Consider the following 23,194-nt stretch of genomic DNA (forward strand, 5'->3'; position numbering starts at 1 on the left):
CAATAGAATAGTGCCTTGTACTTGATCCCAACTAGAATATAATTAATCCTTATTGGAGGCAAAACAATCCATTTGGGTTAATTTTGTGTTTATATGGTTGTTTAGTAGACTAGTAGGTATGGTGATCCAAATTACGGAAAGATCCTTAATGTGGTAAACCACAGGTCCCCGTCCCGAGCATTCTGGGTGATAGGCCCTATACCTGTACCTATTTTAGGAAGGTAGTGCCAGTGAACTCCATTAGGGTTGTAGGAGGGCATCAAATGACCAGCAAAATATTTATGGGCAAAAAAACAGGTCGGATTTGGGATCAAAGAACCTGAGATTGGTTTACTACTCTCCGCGATGTTCTACGTCTTACCTGTTGGCGTTCTCCAGGGTTTCTACTTTCTTCCACAGTTCACTGTTCTGTGATGTGAAGCTTTCCACCCTAGAGGGACAAGCACCACAATTATCCCCAACATTCCAACATTCAAAAGCCACCCTGTGAGCCAATGCAGGTATCCTCACCTGGCCTACTCTAGCCTCAAATACTCCTTCCCCTTTATCATTCTCTGACTTCTCTCCAGGTCCCTTTATATACAATCAAAACTCTTTCTTCTGTTCATTCTTTCTATCCTCCTTCATGTAGATCCTCAGCTCTTCTCTACCTAAAAATCTACCTAAACTCTCAGTCCCAGTAATGTCTCTTCTTCCTTGTGCCTCCATCTTTCCTCCATGTCTTGTCTGTAGCCTCCTCCTATTAGTAACCATGGTAGCCTGGAATCTCAGCAAGTAGTTACTAATAGGAGAAGGCTACAGAATATGACTATGGCTTATCTTTTAGTACTTTTTCCTAAGTTTCCTCCTATGGGTGGGAGAGTTGGGCTTAGCTTCAGAAAGTTTCCTTCATTTATTGAACTTTGCATCTTGTCCTCCCAAAATGATAGCAGTTAACAACTTCTCACTAAATGACCCAGGAACCCCCTGCCATAGCCTGACTCTGAACAGCAAAAGACAAGTATGGCACAAAAGCAATGGGATAATGGATCTTCTCGAATGGAACACAACTTACTTTTTCTCCAAGCACTCCACATATTCCTTCTTTTTCCTTCGGCTCTCTTGGGCTGAGATCTACATGGGAAGATAAAGAGTGTTGAGTAAAAACCACTATAGTAAAATAAGCCTACCCAGTTACACATCCCCACTGCCACCATAAGTAATCACGGGCCTCATAAAACTAAGTTAGGACCTTCACTCTTGGGAGCCCCAATTATAAACCCAATGGTCACCTGGGCCCCCTGTGTGATGGGCCTTGCCAACAAGTAAAATGGGGCCCCAATAAAGAAAATAAGCCCCTTGCATGCACAGCCACACACATTATGAGGATCATGGGAGGGTTGAGTTCTTCTTCCACTCTCCCCACCTATGACCTGACTCTGGTAGCCTCCATTATAGGAATGAGTCTTTCATGCCCCCTTTCGTGACATCTGAGATTGGCCAGTTGGGCATGGGTCTATAAATGGAGTTGCCGCCAGGTTTGGGTCAAGTGGGGGTGGGGAGCAGATGGGCAGATGAGTGTTGAATTTTTTTTGATCCCCACGTTACTACTGGTCACTCCCCAATTATGTCAAAAACGCTGCCCACGATCCATTCAATCCCCAACCATTTTCCTGCAAGTCCTGCCGCTTTCACAATCCACAAATGTCATCTTGGGGCCTCCTTTTGAACCTTGGGTATCGTGCCTGGAGAAGCTCACAACTGGGGTCGTTGGGGGGTGCCCTTGAGGTGGCAGCCCTCGTGGGCCTAATACACTCCACTCCAATGCTGACTTATACTCACCTTATTTTTGATCTTTCTTCTCACTCTCTTGAGAGCCTTCTCTTCGGTCTTCGTAAGGGGCAGTTTGGTAGGAATGGGGTAGCCCTCAGCCACCAGGGTTCTCCTCTCTTCCTCGGTCAGCATCAACGGCCCAGATGTGCCTTGAAGTTTCTACTCACCCAAAAAATGGAAAATACCCATTACAGCTTCTCTATGTCACCATTCCTTTACTGCACCAATATATTTAACTTAAGGAGAGAGTACAATATGTGACCAAGTTTCCTTTATAGTAATATAGGCAACGGTATCTCCAGTACCATAAGCCAAATCCATGATAAATCCTGATTATTGGGCTGAGACCCATGTGACTTGCCATCACTGGGTTACTATGTCCCCCATTATCCATCCCACAGACCTGACCCCAGAGACTTACACAAGGAACACTCACATGGGGTGCAGTAAGTAGGGGTGATGAGGATATAGCATGAGAAGAACGTGGGACAGCACGGGCTGGGCTTGGGGGCGGAAGAGATCGGGGGCTCTGGGAGCCATCACTGTCACTGCTGTGACTACTCGGTGGGGTGAGAGGCATCATCCCTAAAACATCTAGAAAAGAAAACATAAAATACGTATTTAGAATTCAAGGAGCTTGGGGCAACCCACAGATCTGGCATTTTAAGGTGGCACTTTCATCTAGACACAAAACAGGTATTGCGATGATGATAAAAGGGCAAGTCAACTCAAATTCGCTATTTGTTAGGCTGAAAAGTGCACCAACCTGTGGTACTAGCCCTTGAGCACCAGTGTGAATTCTGTACAGAGGATCAATGTCACATCGCAATAGATGGTGGTGCTCAAGGGTTAGTACCCCAGGTTGGTGCACTTTTCAGTAAATAGAAGCACTGGCCTGGGGGGCGGGGTCTAAGGTAAGTGCTTATATTCACTGGGGGTGATACCTAACACATTGGCATCCCCCAGTGAACTTGAGTTGACTTGTCCTTTAAAAGAAGAAAGGACAGCAGTTAAAATGGGAGCAGGGAGAATTAAAGGCAATAACAGGGGGAGGGACCTGTAATATAGCACAGCCAATTACAATCTGGCCCACTTTATTGAATGGCCAAAAGGGGCATATTTAATTTTTTTTTTTTTTTTTAAATGTAACTAATTTTATAAGTGATCTTATTTGCAGGGAATTTTCTAGGAATAATGGAGTGCTCATTGGCCATTTCTACAGTGATTATACTGGTTGTGGGTTAATATGCTGATGATCCAGTCTCTGTAACATTTATACTGGCTTTAATATGCTGATTATTCATTTTCTGCAGTGATTACACTGGCATGGACAGGGTTAATATGCTCATCATCACCATATTCTGTAGTGATTATACTGACACGTCTGGGTTATGTTTTGGTAAAATGCGTGTGGTATTTAGTGGTGTGACCAAAAATGTTATCCTATGTGGCAGGATAAGAGGAGCCTGAAATATGGATCTGTGCTAAGGTTGCCACCTGGCCAGTGTTTTACCGGCCTGACTAGTAAAAATGATGCTTGAGCCCAATGTTATTGAAAGGGAAAAAATCAAAATATAAAGGAAGGCCGGTAGGTGGAAATCCTAATCTTTGCCCAAGGCCTTAAAACAGCACTGGTTATGATAGAATGGGTGCTCTAATAGAGCAGAGATAGGTACCGGCAGTTACAGGGGGAGGGGCTATAATAAGCAGGGAATAATAAACAGGGATAGTGGCAGGCAGTTAGAATGGTAAGGAACCTGCAATAGAGCAGAGATAGGTACAGCCAGTTACAGGGGTAGGAGCCTGTAATAAGCAGGGATAGTGGCAGGCAGTTAGAATAGAAGTACAGGCAGTTACAGGGGGAGGGGCCTGTAATAAAGCAGAGATAGTGGCGGGCAGTTAGAATAGAAGTACAGGCAGTTACAGGGGGAGGGGCCTGTAAAAAGCAGGATATAGTAAGCAGGGATAGTGGCAGGCAGTTAGAATAGAAGTACAGGCAGTTACAGGGGGAGGGGCCTGTAATAAAGCAGAGATAGTGGCGGGCAGTTAGAATAGAAGTACAGGCAGTTACAGGGGGAGGGGCCTGTAATAAAGCAGAGATAGTGGCGGGCAGTTAGAATAGAAGTACAGGCAGTTACAGGGGGAGGGGCCTGTAATAAAGCAGAGATAGTGGCGGGCAGTTAGAATAAAAAGTACAGGCAGTTACAGGGGGAGGGGCCTGTAAAAAGCAGGATATAATAAGCAGGGATAGTGGCAGGCAGTTAGAATAGAAGTACAGGCAGTTACAGGGGGAGGGGCCTGTAATAAAGCAGAGATAGTGGTGGGCAGTTAGAATAGAAGTACAGGCAGTTACAGGGGGAGGGGCCTGTAATAAAGCAGAGATAGTGGCGGGCAGTTAGAATAGAAGTACAGGCAGTTACAGGGGGAGGGGCCTGTAATAAAGCAGGGATAGTGGCGGGCAGTAAGAATAGAAGTACAGGCGGTTACAGGTAGGAGGAATCCTGTAACAGACAGGGATAGTTACAAGGCAGTTACACAGTAAGTAAACGCTTCTGACCCACCTGCTGGTATATTTATGAAGCTATGCGGCACCCCCGGTTCAGCTTTTATATGTGGGATCGATGTCCTGGGCACATTCTGCAACACAGCAAAACAATCGAGAGTAAATTCAGATACTCAGAGACGGGGGTTATCACGTAAGAGCCAACAGTACATACGTATTGCTGACACCCCACTTCATTATTAGACACACTAACCCCCCAATTATGGCCTTTCTATGGGCGACTTCTTTACTTTTTCCAGGCCTACACACAGAGGCCAAACAGAATATAAAGGAAAGTCACATACAGGTGCAATGATACAGAGGTCAGTTCTTAAGCAGACCAACTGCAACCCAAAGCTATGGGAGAATACACTGCTTGCAGACATTACACACTGGCAATGGGGCTGTAATACACACACACGTGTAACACACACACACGTGTAACACACACACTGACTGCAACAAAGCCCATATGAAAGCGATTGCTGGGAGTCTCGCAGATGTCTGGGGGAGAGAGTTATCCCTTCTGCACCACTACCAAATTAGCAGTCACCCACCTCCTCGTCTTGGGGGCCCATGTAGCCCTGGGCTTGTTCTAGTGCGGTGCTGCAGTGCGCAGCGTTGGTTTGTGCAGTTACACCGTGTTCCTGTTTGACCAGTAGGGAACAGATCTCGTGTTCCAGGGCCCAGACTCCACTGCTCGGGGGCTCTGAGGGGTGAAAAGAGAGATAGTTATGTATTGAGCCTTCTGGGGAATTTGCAGAGCATCACACTTGGCTACAATCTCGTATGTCAGTCTGAAAAGGGTCAACCACTTAATTGTGTCGTGGGAATGGCCCTTGCTGTCCTACAAGTGACCACACAGAATGCTAAAAGCTTTAAGTGACTGATACAGGCAGTATCTCTTGACGCTTGTCTGCTCAGTTCTCTCGCTCATGTCACATTGACTGATGGAACTGAGCAGGTCCAAGCTCTTTGTTTCACTCCAACCTACAGACACTCAGGTCCAAGCTCTTTGTTCCACTCCAACCTACAGACACTCAGGTCCAAGCTCTTTGTTCCACTCCAACCTACAGACACTCAGGTCCATGATCTCTTTTCCACTCCAGCCTACAGACACTCAGGTCCAAGCTCTTTCTTCCACTCCAACCTACAGACACTCAGGTCCATGATCTCTTTTCCACTCCAACCTACAGACACTCAGGTCCAAGCTCTTTGTTCCACTCCAACCTACAGACACTCAGGTCCATGATCTCTTTTCCACTCCAACCTACAGACACTCAGGTCCAAGCTCTTTGTTCCACTCCAAACTATAGACACTCAGGTCCAAGCTCTTTCTTCCACTCCAACCTACAGACACTCAGGTCCATGATCTCTTTTCCACTCCAACCTACAGACACTCAGGTCCAAGCTCTTTCTTCCATTCCAACCTACAGACACTCAGGTCCATGATCTCTTTTCCACTCCAACCTACAGACACTCAGGTCCAAGCTCTTTGTTCCACTCCAACCTATAGACACTCAGGTCCATGATCTCTCTTCCACTCCAACCTACAGACACTCAGGTCCATGATCTCTCTTCCACTCCAACCTACAGACACTCAGGTCCATGATCTCTCTTACACTCCAACCTACAGACACTCAGGTCCAAGCTCTTTGTTCTCCTCCAACCTACAGACACTCAGGTCCATGATCTCTCTTACACTCCAACCTACAGACACTCAGGTCCAAGCTCTTTGTTCTCCTCCAACCTACAGACACTCAGGTCCATGATCTCTCTTCCACTCCAACCTACAGACACTCAGGTCCATGATATCTCTTCCACTCCAACCTAGAGACCCTCACATCCAAGCTCTTTGTTCCACTCCGACCTACAGACACTCATACTCTTTATTCCACTTATATTCAGACCTCTCCTATTCATATTCCAGTCTCTTATTCAAATCAATGTGTACTGCTGAAATTGCAAACTGGAGAGCTGCTGAATAAAAAGCTAAATGACGCAAAAACTACAAATAATAAAAAATGAAAACCAATTGAGAATTGTCTCAGAATATCAATCTCATACTAAAATGGAATTTGCATTGTGAAAAATTAAAATTCACTAAGGGTACTTGCAACTTGTTACTCTTTGCACTTACAAATACTAACGTTGGGCATCTCTGGTACTTCCTCAAAGTTGGAGGTAGCGCCAAGGTTCCTGCACCCGCCAACATCAATCAGATGTCACTGACCTTTGCTTAAAGAATCAGGTTCAAACGTCCAACAGAACTTCATTGTTCAGCTTGTCTTTGCTGCCCTCAGACCTCACTTACCTACTTGTGCAGACCCATAGAGTATCATACTCTCCATCAATACACAGCACTGTGCCCAACTCTCAAACCTCACCCTGTGCTATTAGTTATCAGATCATTGCTCTTGTGATAGACACAGTGGGGGTCATTTATAAAGTTCGCGCAGCGCATATTTTTCGCAAATGGTTGTATTGCGCATGTTTTTTGCTGAGCGCTGATATATTGCACTGCTCTGCCCGTCTTTCCGGTTTTTGCGAATTCACAGTGTGAATACATTTTCGCAAATGGCGCGCAAATGAGACAGGAGTTTGCGCGAGCGCACCCAATGTGCGAGGTTGTTGTGCGCGAAAATAGTGTTAAATTCGCAGTTTGCAAAACTGTTTTGCGAATATTTTATCCGTCACCAAAGTTGTGGCGTAATTGAGTTGCAGAGTGTGCGCATAAAGATTCGCAATTTGCGAAATGTGACATATTTATAAAGCCCCTTTAGACATTCGCATTGTGAATAAAAAATTCGCAATTCTGTATGCACCCTCTTATTCAGCTTTATAAATATAACCATGCGCAGGGCAAATATATTCACTTTGCGAACCAATCTGCCCTGCGCGAACTTTATAAATGACCCCCATTGAGTAATAAAGATCTCCCAGCACTGCAAGCGTCAGCCATATTCACTAACCAGTCGCACTTTCTTCATCTTCCTCCTTTATGGTAAGAGCAGGACTCTGTGGGGCTGAGTCTCCACTCAGTGAGTAGCTGTGTTCGGCTTGGATAGGTGGGGACGAACTCTCCACATCCATGTCCAGTAGGGAGTCTCGATCCAGTAAGGGCGGGTCATCGAAAAAACTGTTAAATAGCTCATTGGAGAAGTCGTCGAGAGCTTCTGAGAAGTGCTACATGGGAAAAAGAAGTGAGAATAAAGATACATTGAAGGGAAATACTCAGTATAATGTACCCCCTACTGTAAATGATAAGGATATTAGAAGTCACTGAGGGGTTCTGTGACCATATAAAGGCACAAGGCTACAGGCTGAGTTATACAGGGAACTCTGAGTATCACTCATGTATTATAAGGGATAATGTACCCCCTACTGTAAATGATAAGGATATTAGAAGTCACTGAGGGGTTCTGTGACCATATAAAGGCACAAGGCTGCAGGCTGAGTTATACAGGGAACTCTGAGTATCATTCATGTATTATAAGGGATAATGTACCCCCTACTGTAAATGATAAGGATATTAGAAGTCACTGAGGGGTTGTTCTGTGACCATATAAAGGCACAAGGCTGCAGGCTGAGTTATACAGGGAACTCTGAGTATCACTCATGTATTATAAGGGATAATGTACCCCCTACTGTAAATGATAAGGATATTAGAAGTCACTGAGGGGTTGTTCTGTGACCATATAAAGGCACAAGGCTGCAGGCTGAGTTATACAAGGAACTCTGAGTATCACTCATGTATTATAAGGGATAATGTACCCCCTACTGTAAATGATAAGGATATTAGAAGTCACTGAGGGGTTGTTCTGTGACCATATAAAGGCACAAGGCTGCAGGCTGAGTTATACAGGGAACTCTGAGTATCACTCATGTATTATAAGGATAATGTACCCCCTACTGTAAATGATAAGGATATTAGAAGTCACTGAGGGGTTGTTCTGTGACCATATAAAGGCACAAGGCTGCAGGCTGAGTTATACAGGGAAATCTGAGTATCACTCATGTATTATAAGGGATAATGTACCCCCTACTGTAAATGATAAGGATATGAGAAGTCACTGAGGGGTTCTGTGACCATATAAAGGCACAAGGCTGCAGGCTGAGTTATACAGGGAACTCTGAGTATCACTCATGTATTATAAGGGATAATGTACCCCCTACTGTAAATGATAAGGATATGAGAAGTCACTGAGGGGTTCTGTGACCATATAAAGGCACAAGGCTGCAGGCTTGACCTTTAATGCTTTTTATGACATTTTATAATCAACATTTCTCTCTATTCATGTTGTTGCTGTAAATCCTTGGTCACTACTAACATACTAACATATACTGTTTAAATATATATATCTGTATTATGAGCAAACAGACATACCCCCCTCTGGTGTCTACTAGAAACATCTCATGTGCATACATTAAACAGGTCAGAAATGTATAATATATTACACGTAGTATATTAAATACTTGGCCGGTAATATTCTTCTCCCCAGCAGTGAATTAACCCTAGTGTTGCCACTGAGTTCTCCCACACTGATCTCCTTTACAACCCTCTCTGTACAGTAATGAGCCTTGAGGCATTTATAGCACCATCTGTTCCAGCAATAAAGGCACCTCCTCTGCTTTTGGACTATAGAGAGAGACTCTCCGGAGCTGGCCAGCAAGAGGTTAACTCTGCCTGCTAGTAAAGCCAGCATGAGGTCAGGAAGCTGGATTGGCTGGTTGCTGGCGGCTCTGAGCCAATAGGAGAGGAGTATGCAAAAACAGTGAAAGTTAGTGGAGCCTTATGTCTGGCCACAGAGCCCAGGAGTACAGGGTTAGAATGGAGCAGTCGCTGTTAGTGAGTCAGAAATGCAGTGCAGGGTATCTACATACAGCATATACCATGTGCAACAAATCCCAATTCCATCAAATACAAGGTATTCCCCTGCACTAAGCACAATTCAGCAGGAACAGCCCCTAAGTTTGCTCATAGTCTGTACAGAGAGATCCCATAAAACTATGGCAGCATAGGTATTCCCTGTACTAAGCACAATTCAGCAGGAACAGTCCCCTAAGTTTCCTCATAGTCGGTACAGAGAGATCCCATAAAACTATGGCAGCATAGGTATTCCCTGTACTAAGCACAATTCAGCAGGAACAGCCCCTAAGTTTGCTCATAGTCTGTACAGAGAGATCCCATAAAACTATGGCAGCATAGGTATTCCCTGTACTAAGCACAATTCAGCAGGAACAGTCCCCTAAGTTTGCTCATAGTCTGTACAGAGAGATCCCATAAAACTATGGCAGCATAGGTATTCCTCTGTACTAAGCACAATTCAGCAGGAACAGCCCCCTAAGTTTGCTCATAGTCTGTACAGAGAGATCCCATAAAACTATGGCAGCATAGGTATTCCCTGTACTAAGCACAATTCAGCAGGAACAGTCCCTAAGTTTGCTCATAGTCTGTACAGAGAGATCCCATAAAACTATGGCAGCATAGGTATTCCCCTGTACTAAGCACAATTCAGCAGGAACAGCCCCCTAAGTTTGCTCATAGTCTGTACAGAGAGATACCATAAAACTATATTGGTAGAGTAGGTATTCCCTGTACTAAGCACAATTCAGTCTACTCCATTCTAGGTGCAGAGAGAACTACACCTTTGGTGCAACCCACAAGGCAAAAACTGCAAAACAAAATATTAATAGGGGTTGCTGCATATATATCTACGGCTGAATTAAAGACATTAGGAAAAGGACAAAGCACTATATTACAACACACCCCAATCAAAACAGCCATCATCCAGCAGCATGGCACTGCCACAATTATTTACTGCTTATATAGAGAAGCCCCAAATTCATTTAATTAAATGGGAAACAGGTCAATGGCTGATGCTTAATTTTTGGTGTTACCGGCCCGTTAAAGAGCCGCAGATACAGAAACACTGATATGAAATTCTCACCAGTGATAAAATGCTCATCGCTAAACTGTCATTTAGTGGGTCACGTGGCTCGCAATTCACCAGAGTTATTTTTGGGGCAGGATGGGTGGAACTGGGACGCAGTTCAGTGGTTTGTGATAATAAAGATTCTAGCACCTGCCCACAACCTGAAATGTCAGTGATTCCTCACTTGTACCAACACCTTTAATAATGCGATGTTCTTGCTCTACAATCTGCCCAGAACATTCAATCTGTAAATATTTCCTCATCAGAACCAGAGGCGTAACTACAGAGGAAGCAGACCCTGCGGCTGCAGGGGGGCCCAAGAGGCATAGGGGGCCCCATATTGCTCTAATTAATTAGGAATTTTAATATATATTGTTAATACAGGGCAACCACTGGATATTTTGGGAGCCCTAAAATTATTTTGCTGTGGAGCCCAGTAACATCTAGTTACGCCACTGATCAGAACCAACACAGCAGCATGTCAATAATCCTTCACCAGCACCACCAGATCTTTTACCCCATTATTATTATTATTATTATTATTATTATTATCTCTCACTAGCACCTGCCTAGAATTTGTATCTGTAATTTAGTTTTTATTAAAACTAAATTATCCATAAATTGGACAGAAAAGACAGAAAATCAATGAACAACATATCCACAATCATCTTAATTACCTTTTTTTATACCACCTTATGCCGCACAAGTAAAAAAAAAGCCAAATCACCAAAATTAGCAACTTTTCATTTTTTTTTTATTAGTACAGGTATAATATCCGTTTTCCGGAAACCCGCTATCCAGAAAGTTCCGAATTACGGAAAGGAAGTCTCCCATAAAATCTATCATAATCAAATAATCCAAGTAGCTTGTACTTGATCCCAACTAAGATATAATTAATCCTTATTGGAAGCAGAACCAGCCTATTGGGTTTATTTCATGTTTATATGATTTTCTAGTAGATTTTCTATGAAGATCCAAATGATCCATTATCCGGAAAGCCCCAGTTCCCAAGCATTCTGGATAATAGGTCCCATATTGTCTACTTGTTGTGCCTCTCCAGCTTTGAAATTCAAATGGAGGTCACTATGTGAGACCACGATGTTATTGTTAGTTTCTATTTTTTATATTCAGGCCTCTCCTATTCATTTTCTAGTCTCTCGTTTACACCAATGCCTGGTTGCTAAGGTAAAATGGACCCTAGCAACCAGAGAGCTGCCAAAAATCCGAACAAGTGCTGGTGAATAAAAGGCTAAATATATTAAAAAATTATGACCAACTGTAAATTCCTCCAAACAATTAAAAGTTCATTTAAAGGTGAACTACCCTTTACCGATAAAGTCTCCAAATTCATAAATACAGTGCCAGGAACCAAACAAAAGTTTCCACTTTTTATTCCATTTATAGAATTTCCCCCTAAAGTCCTATTCTTTTGTTCATTGCAGTTCACACCAAAGCAAAGTCTTTTTCAATTAGAAGTAATTTGATGTCAATATTTTTACAACCCCCAAAGTGAGCGCCAACAGCACCGCATCTTCGCCCTGCCCAGAAACTGCAGCTCACATCTGGCACTGAGTAGGAGGGCACACAATTTACTGCGCCTGACAACACTCCCAGCGCAGCTCGTAGAGGGCAATACACCTGGCACTTGGCAGGCAAAAGGCAGAACCGACAGTGCATGCTCAGCACATGTACACCCCCAGCTCCCCCTTCTCTCTCTCTCTCTCTCTCTCTCTCTGTTCAAGTCTAGTAACCCATGGCAACCATAAAGAAATGTACAGAATTCATGTTCAGGCTCCTTTCCCTTGTATAAAACCAGATTGGTTGCTTCTGCATAAATGGAACGGTCCGTCCCTACAATCAATCAGATGTCTGACTTCAAACAGCAGGCCAGTGAATGCTACCTGTTGATTGGTTGCTATGGGTTACTAGACCTAGTCTAAATTTACTTACTAATTAATCAATGACAGAATTCCATGTGGGCTACCCAACTGTTCAAGAAATCTCCTTGCTGGCTGTCTTGTGATGGACAATGGCCAGGTCAGAGGGAGAGAGGGGCCCGTTGGAATGGCAGGGTTTCCGGGACACAAATATCCTAGAGTTCAAATAAAAGAGAGAACTGGAAAGATTTCGGCTGGAGAGAGTGAGATGAGGCAGAGACGGCGGCAGGTCCAACTGGCTTGAAATCAAAGGAGCAGCAGCCCTGAGCCAACACAAGCCCAAGGCTCTAACCAGAGCAATGTGTGTGGAGAGGCAGCGCATCCAGACGTTCAGGGGGAGAGAAGATACGGAGAACAAGGAAAGGAAAAGCAAAACCGGCAGGAGACCCAGGGGGATACGGGGAATTAGGGATGCACCGAATCCACTATTTTGGATTCGGCCGAACCCCCGAATCTTTCGCGAAAGATTCGGCCGAATACCGAACCGAATCCGATCCCTAATTTGCATATGCAAATTAGGGTTCAGATTTGCATATGCAAATTAGTGGTGGGAAGGGGAAAAATTTTTGCTTCCGTGTTTTGTGACAAAAAGTGACAAAAAGTCACGCAATTTCCCTCCCCGTCCCTAATTTGCATATGCAAATTAGGATTGGGATTCGGTTCAGCCAGGCAGAAGCCGAACCGAATCCTGTGTTCGGTGCATCCCTGCGGGGAATATAAACTAAAATCATATTCCTAGGGCGAGACCTAGAGAAAAGGGGAGTTCTAAGTGGATAAAAACATATATAAAGGTTGCCCAATCTGCTCCCGTCCAGTTGGATGTTGTAGCTCCCAGTGTCGGACTGGGACACCAGGGGCCCACCCAAAAACCTTAGACCAGGGGCCACTCTCAGTACTATTATTCTTCCTCTCCTCACTCAACCTCTATTCTCCTAGTCTGTTTTCTTTACATACTCTAATGTATTATTCCATCTATTTAGCCTCTTTGTTCTCATAGAAATAGGGAATGACCATGAAATAAGCCAAAAGCTTAGCAGCACCAGGTCCCACTGACACCTGGGCCCACCGGGAGTTTTCCTGGTATCCCGGTGGGCCAGTCCGACACTGGTATCTCTACAAGAACATGAGGGTGGTGATTAGACCAGTGTTACAATGGGTATAATATAGTCACTTGCCCAACCTGTGCCACCCAAAACCTGTCTCTGGATTGTGGCAGAGGATAGAAGGACACTGGGACAGCTGAGACAAATTTCTAAAACCCTGACCGGACTGGAACCCGCAGCCCGCGACCCGAACCGCAACTCGAATATTCACCCACTTTGATCTGCTACCAACTCGGACCCGCAACTGCCTTATCCGCCGACCACCATCAAACAGGAAGTGACGTCATCAAAAGTGGGCGGGGACAGAATTTTGTAAAACTTTAAAAGGAGTAAAATATAGACAATATTACATAAGTTAAGAAATTTAGATGACCCACGACCCACAGACCTATACCAGCACCTGAAAATCCTCCTCTCATTCCGCAGGGTGCCCGCTTTCCTTGCGAGTAACCCGCGGGTACCCGACCTGCTGCAGGACTCTATCGTTAGGACAACATAATGGCGGCCATAGTATTGGTGCCAAAGTCTAAAAGATTTGACCCTGCCTGAAGGCCCATTCCTGCTCTTACATTCCCCCTCACATCTACAAAGCTCACTGGCTATTGGCTTGATATCAAAGTCTATTGGCCAGTCTCTGGCACCTTAAAACCTAGAAGGAGGCATACAAATAAATTATACAAAATAATAAATATATTAGTAAAAAATTAAGCAGTAGTCTATTAGACTTGCCAATAATTGCATTTGAAATCTCTGACCATTTTATGGCAAAAAAAATTCACCCTAACCCTACAAAGTCTGCCCCAAACCCGCCCACTCATGTATGACTCCACCCCTTTTAGCATGTACTATAGTACTGAGGAAGCACATAGAGAATGTACTGACTGATTGGGCACAGAGAGCAACTGGGTACTGGGAGTTGTAGTTCTGTAGGGCATCCAATTGCCGGGGCCGTCTGTAGGAAATAAATTGCTGCTTTCCAGACATCACATGACAGGCTTAGTGAGATTAAAGGAGAAGCTGTGGGACGGAGCTGCTGTACTGCTATAACCTGGGGAGAGAAGCCCTTGAGTGCCGTCCAACTCCATGTTTGTGACTCACTGGGGAAATCCTGCTGCTCTGGCCAAAAGATGTAACGAAAAAAAGGTGATTAATATCTGTATCTCCCAACTGAATGGCCGGGCCAGCAAACTTCTCCCACTGGAAACAGATCTGGATTCCTTTATTATTATTATTGTTCATTTTAATACATGTTCCACTGTCCAGAAAACAAGCAAAGGGATTGATAGGATAATGCCAAGGGACATGATCTTCATTTTTATTTTATGTACTATTTTATGTACTTCTGAGAACTAATTTGTTGCTAAATATAACCAGCTTTCATACAGTTACATATTGTACAATGCAGCCTTTACCCTGCTGCTTACAACAGGGATCAGATAGGATCTGTGCAGCCACTGGGACAGAATGCTCTGTTATACAGATAGCTAGAATCCCAGCTGCCATAAAGCAGGGCAGGACTGCTGATTACAATGGGGATCAGATAGGATCTGTGCAGCCACTGGGACAGAATGTTCTGTTATACAGATAGCTAGAATCTCAGCTGCCATAAAGCAGGACAGGACTGCTGCTTACAATGGGGATCAGATAGGATCTGTGCAGCCACTGGGACAGAATGTTCTGTTATACAGATAGCTAGAATCTCAGCTGCCATAAAGCAGGACAGGACTGCTGATTACAATGGGGATCAGATAGGATCTGTGCAGCCACTGGGATAGAATGTTCTGTTATACAGATAGCTAGAATCTCAGCTGCCATAAAGCAGGGCAGGACTGCTGCTTCCAATGGGTTTCATTGTTTTTTGAGTCAAGATGCCGTTTGTTTTCCAAATCCATTCAGCTTGAAGATTTTGTCTGCTGCCTGATTGGTCCCTGATCATAACTCCCAATAGGACTAGTAAAAGCTGCCTGCTGATTGGTTGCTGTATGTTCACAGTTCAAAGGAAATATTCCACTTGCCTTTAGCTTTTTGTGGCAAAACTGTAAATGAAATGTAACAAAGAGCAGAATAGGAATTTTGTATCAAGTTTTCAATGTTGTAAGAGAAATCAGCCCTAGATTGATACCCAGTCCCTATACTCACAGGGTAGAAGAGAAATACCCACCTCCACCACAGAATCTACAGCAAGTGCCCCTAGTGGGCAGAATTAAATTGGTTGTACAATTCCCACTCAGAAGAAGCAGAGCCATAGAGTAAAACATAACAGTGTATATATATATATAGTGAATAAAGTATCCCCTCTTGTAAAATATAAGGATATTATAAGTTACCGAGGAGTTTCATGACCATATAAAAACACGAGGCCGAAGGCGGAGTGTTTTTATACAGGTCATGGAACTCCGAGGTAACTTCTAATATCCTCATATTTTGCAACTGGGGGTACTTTATTTATTATAATACACAAATTTCAGTGAGTCATGTGACAGAAATGACATCAGAACTCACCGTTTATAACTGATGACATCAGAACTCACCATTTATAAGGATATAATTTACAAGATATTCATAGCTTTTGTGTATTATATATATATATATATATAGGAAATCCTTGTGTTTTCCGCACTCCACTGTATTAGACAAACAAACCAGGTGCTACTGGTTTCTTCGTCTAATTGATATTTGTCCATGGAAAATGAGTGGGCACACTGGGAACTTTCCCAAAGGTTTTATTTTAAAACCAATATTTTATTTAAGTTAATTAAAAAACAGGCCAACGTTTCGGTCTGTAACTAAGACCTTTATCGATGATAAATTGTTTATCTATATTAATTTTATTTATTTATAATAAAGGTCTTAGTTACACATGGCTTGAGAAAGAGCCTAATTGGCTCGAAACGTCGCTGATACAAATGCGCACATTTATGGTGATGTAATTTTCACTATTTAATACAAAGTTTGAGGAATAATTGTGAGTGCTGTCCATCATTTCAATTGTTTATAATATGGAGGACTAACTGGAGACCCCAAGGGACGTGCACCGCAGTACAAGCAATCTAAGCGTGTTTTTTACTAACCTCATATATATATATATATATATATATATATATATATATATATATATATATATATACACACACACACACAAAAGCCATGAATATCTTGTCAATTATAACCTTATAAACAGTGACTAGTGATGTCATCAGTTATAAACGGTGAGCAGTGATGTCATTTTTGTCACATGACCCACTAAAACATGTGTATTATAATAAATAAAGTGCCCCTTGTTGGAAAATATGAGGATATTAGAAGTCACCTCTGAGTTCCATGACCTGTATAAAAACACTTGTGCTTTTATATGGTCATGGATATCCTTATAATTTACAATAGGGGGTACTTTATTCACTATACATACCCCGAGCGCTCATAGACTTCCCAGCACTATAATCACTTCCCTCTCTGCCAGTGAAAACAGGACATGGATTTCAAATACCTTGAACTCAGTAGAGGCAAATCAACACGACTCCTGTTCTGAAAACTCCCAATTAGAGGGGTGGTCCACCTTTACTTTAATTTTTAGAGTGTTATAGAATAGCTAATTCTAAGCAACTTTTCGATTGGTCTTCATCTTTTTCTTTTTTTTTCTAGTTTTTGAATTAATTGCCTTCTTCTTCTGACTCTTTCCAGGTTTGAAATGAGGGTCACTGACCCCATCTGAAAAATCAAATGCTCAGTAAAGCTACAAATCTATTGTTATTGCTACTTTTTATTACTCCTCTTTCTATTCAGGCCTCTCCTATTCATATACCAGTCTCTTAATCAAATCAGTGCGAGGTTGCTAGAGTAGTGCGGACCCTAGCAACCAGATCGATGACATTGCAAAGTGCATAGCTGCTGGATAAAAAGCTAAATAACTCAAAAACCACAGATAATAAAAAATGAAAACCAATTGCAAGTTATCTCAGAATATCTCTCTCTACATTATACTAAAGGTTAACCATGCACTGAGTTGAATAAGAGACTGGAATGTAAATAGGAGAAGCCTGAATAGAAAGATGAGTAATAAAAAGTAGCAATAACCATACATTTGTAGCCTTACAGAGCATTTGTTTTTAGATGGGGTCAGTGACCCCCATTTGGAAAGATTTAGAAAAAAAAGGCAAATAATTAAAAAACTATACTATAAAAAAAATAAAATAATGAAAACAAATTTAAAAGTTGCTTAGAATAAGTCATTCTATAATATACTGAAAGTTAACTTAGAGGTGAACCGCCCCTTTAATAAAGGAGGCGTCTGTCTGTAGAGTCCCCCTCCCCCAGCAATTAACACCTGGGTTGCTGGCCATAACTGCAGTAAAAAAGCAAGTTTTAAATGACTTTTTAGTATGATGTAGAGAGTGATATTCTGAGACAATTTGCATTAGGTTTTCTTTTTTTATTATTTGTGGTTTTTGAGTTATTTAGCTTTTTACTCAGCAGCTCTCCCGTTTGCAATTTCAGCAATCAGGTTGCTAGGGTCCAAATTACCCTAGCAACCAGGCAGTTGAAAAGCAGACTGGAATATGAATAGGAGAGGCCTGAATAGAAAGATGAGTAATAAAAAGTAGCAATTACAATAAATGTGTAGCCTTACAGAGCATTTGTTTTTTAGATGGGGTCAGTGACCCCCATTTGAAACCTGGAAAGAGTCAGAAGGAGGCAAATAATTCAAAACAACAACTTAAATAATGAAAAGTTGCTTAAAATTAGCCATTCTATAACATACTGAAAGTTAACCAAATCAGCCTTTTAAACACTTTCATCTCATTTACAGCATTATAGTAAATTGCAGTCTTGCTCATGGGAATCACTCCTTGCACAGTTTAGAAGCCCTCCTAAAATGTATTCCTCTAGTACCCCAAACCCTAAAATATGTGGATCAGAGATGATGACAGATACATTCTGATTTATAGACCCCTGGCTACATAGGATAAGTATCTGCTTAGAGAGAATATTGATAGTTATGTGGTGTCTCACCCCATCACTTAAGTTCCCCTTTATTTCTTTCCTGGCAGGGATCCCATTGGTTCTTTCATCATTTCTCTGATTTTGCTGCCTGGAAGTTCTACTGAGCTGAAGAAGCTTGATATGGAGCCAAGTCAAGCGTGAGACGGAGACCTTAGGCTGAACACGTGTTCACATTATTGCGGATCACAGTCAGGGACATATACACCCGGCATACCATAAACCTATTATACTATAGGGTGGGATATCCCTTTAAATGTCATATATGATTCCCATAAATATAAAGAATAAGACAGATTTGGCTTTCTGGAAGCAGAGCTAGCGATTAGCCAGAGGCTGCTGATCAGAGGTCGGAGGGGGACTCCCTGCACCTGCAGTTAAAAACAAGCAGCATCATGTCATCATGTTATAATTCCAAGCCATAAGGGGTCAATATCCTATACCTCCCAACATTTGAAAAACCAAAAGAGGGACAAGAACCAAAAATGTTTGACCACGCCCATTTTATGGCCACACCCCCTAATTAGCTGTTAGTCTCAGTTCTCCCAAGAGACCTGATTATCTTAAATTGTTACAATTGTTTCTTTGCTTATCTTAAATTGTTACAAAAGTATAAAAGTTAAGTGCACCTGTTCTGGGGTCTCTGCCGAAATGCCTTTTATTTTAATTAAGTTTTAAGTGTATCTTTTTCTCAAGTGAGTGCAGGAGATCAAAGAGAAAGTCGGGACATTTCAGTAACAATTCAAGGCTGCGGGCTGAGCTGTCAAAATCGGGACTGTCCCACAGAAAACGTTTGGAGGTATGATTTCCGACCCCATGATCAGGTGTTTTAGGTGTTCCCCAACTGCAGCCTTGTTACAACCAAATGCCCATGACCTCCCCCAACCCACAGTGTTCCCTTTAGGCGTTTAGCGAATTTTCGTCAAAGCGAAACAGATCAGATTTCCCCATCACTACTTTCATGAACTGTTGTATATGTCTGGGTCTTCTACTGCCCCCCATATGTGAAAATGTGTTTTCCAAATTAACCTCACAAGTGTGGGAAAATAATTCCACTATTACTCTAATAATCTGCATTTAATTACAAGGCACCCAACAATGAAACAAGGGCGTTTGTTCCCCGGCACTGGCAGTTCTCCCTGCTAATCAGCACCTAAATCAGCGACTAATGAGTTTTTATTTGCCCTGCCCAGGACCGAGCCCCATTGGATGAGAGGGCCATCGCCTTTGTCTGGAGTTTGCATTTAACCAAAGGGATGGTCTGGTCACTTAAATGATTCCAGGATACAAGAACCAGGATGGAAAATATCAGTACGGGGGGGGGGGGGAGTGTAAAACAAAAACAGAAGGGGGGGGAATAAAGAAAACTCACGAGGAACAGTGAGAAAGGAATAAAGTGAAGCCAGAGAAAGAAAAGTGGGCAGAGAAACAGTAAACTACTATATCTGCACCATCTCTCCCTACTATACCTGCTATCCCACAGTCACACTCCCTTCCCAGAGACTATTATCCACTGTTACTATAGGCACCATCTCTCCCTACTATACCTGCTATCCCACAGTCACACTCCCTTCCCAGAGACTATTATCCACTGTTACTATAGGCACCATCTCTCCCTACTATACCTGCTATCCCACAATCACACTCCCTTCCCAGAGACTATTATCCACTGTTACTATAGACACCATCTCTCCCTACTATACCTGCTATCCCACAGTCACACTCCCTTCCCAGAGACTATTATCCACTGTTACTATAGGCACCATCTCTCCCTACTATACCTGCTATCCCACAGTCACACTCCCTTCCCAGAGACTATTATCCCACTGTTACTATAGACACCATCTCTCCCTACTATACCTGCTATCCCACAGTCACACTCCCTTCCCAGAGACTATTATCCACTGTTACTATAGACACCATCTCTCCCTACTATACCTGCTATCCCACAGTCACACTCCCTTCCCAGAGATTATTATCCCACTGTTACTATAGGCACCATCTCTCCCTACTATACCTGCTATCCCACAGTCACACTCCCTTCCCAGAGACTATTATCCACTGTTACTATAGGCACATCTCTCCCTACTATACCTGCTATCCCACAGTCACACTCCCTTCCCAGAGACTATTATCCACTGTTACTATAGGCACCATCTCTCCCTACTATACCTGCTATCCCACAGTCACACTCCCTTCCCAGAGACTATTATCCACTGTTACTATAGGCACCATCTCTCCCTACTATACCTGCTATCCCACAGTCACACTCCCTTCTCAGAGACTATTAGGGAGGGTAATGTGGCCTAAATACAATGTGTAAGCGGTGAAGTGACTCAATCATTTTCTAAACATTGTCTTGGCATGAGTGAACAGTTTAACAGATATTGGCTAAGGACAATGGGAGGCTCAGGCAATGCTGGTTTAGATCTGTAGAGCCAGGGGTTAAATGTCAGATCAGTAGTCATAACCATATAAGACAAATTCCAGACCCCCCCCCCCTCCAGGCTGTGGCTTATTAACATGGTTAAGACGTAGTCTGTGAGACAGAAGACTAATAAATGACAGTTTTGGATGTAGCGGTGGCATTAATGGACCCCAATGACACTGGTTCCCCAATAGAGGAACCATGAGCAATAGCTGGGGGGCACAGCCTTAATGCCAGTGACTAGGGGCCACGTCTGACAAGGTTGTTCGATTACCCCGGCCCATTTTAAATAACCTCCTGTTTATCTGTAAAACTCAGACTAAAGGCTGCAGCTAGGGGAAACGGAGGATCTTGTTTATACAGAGCTCATTGTATCTGCTTCTGAGAACAATGGTGGGAAGGGGGACAGATGTGGTCCTACAAGTTATTTATGACATCCCCCTGCCTGCCTAGGGGCTACATAGTGTACATCATCATTTTGATATAACCCAGTCCTCGAACACGGAGTGTGTCAGCTTATTGGCCCAGAACATGGGAAAAAGTTGGACAGCGGCTGGATTAATGGAAACACAAAGGCTGCATCCCATTATCTTTCCTCTCTGTCCTGCAATGGGCCAATTAGCAGCGCTACAGACCCTGCGTGACACACCGTCTGCTCACAAGGGAATATTTGAGGTGTCCTCTGATTCACGCAAGGCTATAAGCGCTGGTCCCAGGGTGCCGGGAGTTGTCGGAGTCACCCCCTGCATGCTGATCTTGTCCTTACAAGCACAGAGAAGCAGGAGGTCATGGTATGGGGTCATTAGGCATCAGCATCTGGCAGTTAGTGTGACCTCCCAGCCCCATGTATGTGCAGCTGTCGGGCAATTAAATGAAAAATGAAGTTGACTCTGATGATAATGATGATCTAATTTTCCGTGTAACCCCTTGGCTGCCATAAAGGACTGCAGGGCTCCATGTAAGACAAAGGCTGTGACTGTTTCATTATTGCCCGATCAATATCTTTCTGATATTAGTAGTTATCGATCGGGCAGACCCCCCATATATATATATGTGCTGGCGACTGGATCTAGAAGAGCCGAGTCGCCAGTTTTAACTGTCTTGGACACCAGCGATTTCTGTACAGGTATGGGATCCGTCATCCGGAAACCCATTATCCAGAAAGCTCCAAAATACAAGGCCGTCTCCCATAGACTCCATTTATCCAAATAATCCAATTTTTTAAAATTGATTTCCTTTTTCTGTGTAATAATAAAACAGTCGCTTGTACTTGATCCCAACTAAGATATAATTGACCCTTATTGGAAGCAAAACCAGCCTATTGGGTTTATTTAATGTTTACATGATTTTATAATCGACTTAAGGTATCCAAATTACGGAAAACCCCAGGTTCTAAACATTCTGGATAACAGGTCTCATACTTTTAGTACAATTTGGGTTTAGGCCATACATTTCAACCTCAAAGGAATGTTCCCAAATCCCCAGTATTTTACTGTCATTGTATCCTTAGGCCTCATAGTCGCCCGAATTTGCCTAACGAGGAAACTTCGGACGACTTCGGAAAACAAATCGCTCTGAGTGCCAGCGATTTACATTCTAGCTGGTGGGAAGGCAGGGGAGGTAGTTCGGGGAGATTAGTCGCCCGAAGAAAAGGTGATTTGTTGCCGACTAATGCCCCCGAATCTGCCCGTGTGTCCTGACCCTTAAGGCGGCCATAGGCGCACAGATAATATCGTACGAAACGAATAGGCTTACCCATAATAACCAATCAGCATCTTAAAAGCAAATTTCTGATTTGGGATCAAGTACCAGCTACTGTTATTATATATTATTACTAAGAAAAAGGAAATTAGTTTTAAAAATTTGGATTATTTGGATAAAATAGAGTCTATGGGAGACAGCTTTTTCGTAATTCGGAGCTTTCTGGATAACGGGTTTCCAGATAACGGATCCCATACCTTTACTAAAGCAAAGTCGCCTTTCGGTCGAGACTGCGGCCCATAAAGGTGCCCATAAAACATGTATTTTTAAGGGAAAATCATCAGAATTCTCACGCATTCTTACAAGCGTAAAGGTAAAATAAACAGCAGAAAAAAGCACCATTTATAAAAAAAACAAAAACTTTACATTTTTCCTTTAAAAGACGTTTGAGGGAAGAGTGTAACTTTGTTAAATTGGGCCAGCGCTGTACTGGCAGCTTTTTTAACTGCGGGACAAATGAATTTAACAGGTGCACAAGTCAGACCAGAGAGGCTCACTGGGTGTTTATTTAGCCAGGGTGGAAAACTCAATAATTCACTCTCCCTGGGCAGTTACTGAAAATGACAGACACCCAATTCCCAAGGGATTTTGTCTGATTTTACAATAACAGGGAATGGTTTCACCAAGGAGATGTGTGATTGACAGCTCTGCTTCCTGAAATGTAGTGGCACAGTGAC

At 43.0% G+C, this 23,194-nt stretch overlaps 1 protein-coding gene and 1 long non-coding RNA gene across 3 annotated transcripts in view; one reads left to right on the forward strand and one right to left on the reverse strand.

The window, feature by feature from the left end:
- Positions 1-18,850, forward strand: part of LOC121402924 — a 53,273-nt gene extending 34,423 nt beyond the window's left edge. The window contains exon 3 of the long non-coding RNA XR_005966864.1: positions 18,379-18,850. This is a non-coding gene — a long non-coding RNA (uncharacterized LOC121402924). The remainder of the gene's footprint in view (positions 1-18,378) is intronic.
- creb3l1.L (cAMP responsive element binding protein 3-like 1 L homeolog) overlaps positions 1-23,194 on the reverse strand; it is a 31,342-nt gene that overhangs the window by 4,525 nt on the left and 3,623 nt on the right. For both annotated transcript variants that reach the window (XM_041589804.1, XM_018257344.2), the window contains exons 2-8: positions 7,327-7,540; positions 4,912-5,063; positions 4,374-4,449; positions 2,249-2,406; positions 1,822-1,971; positions 1,055-1,113; positions 362-430 (exon numbers count right to left, since the gene is read on the reverse strand). In XM_041589804.1, the coding sequence (XP_041445738.1) occupies positions 362-430; positions 1,055-1,113; positions 1,822-1,971; positions 2,249-2,406; positions 4,374-4,449; positions 4,912-5,063; positions 7,327-7,540 (878 nt within the window). The remainder of the gene's footprint in view (positions 1-361; positions 431-1,054; positions 1,114-1,821; positions 1,972-2,248; positions 2,407-4,373; positions 4,450-4,911; positions 5,064-7,326; positions 7,541-23,194) is intronic.

The sequence above is a fragment of the Xenopus laevis genome, chromosome 4L (genome assembly GCF_017654675.1).
Source record: "Xenopus laevis strain J_2021 chromosome 4L, Xenopus_laevis_v10.1, whole genome shotgun sequence".
Classification (NCBI taxonomy): Eukaryota; Metazoa; Chordata; class Amphibia; order Anura; family Pipidae; genus Xenopus; species Xenopus laevis.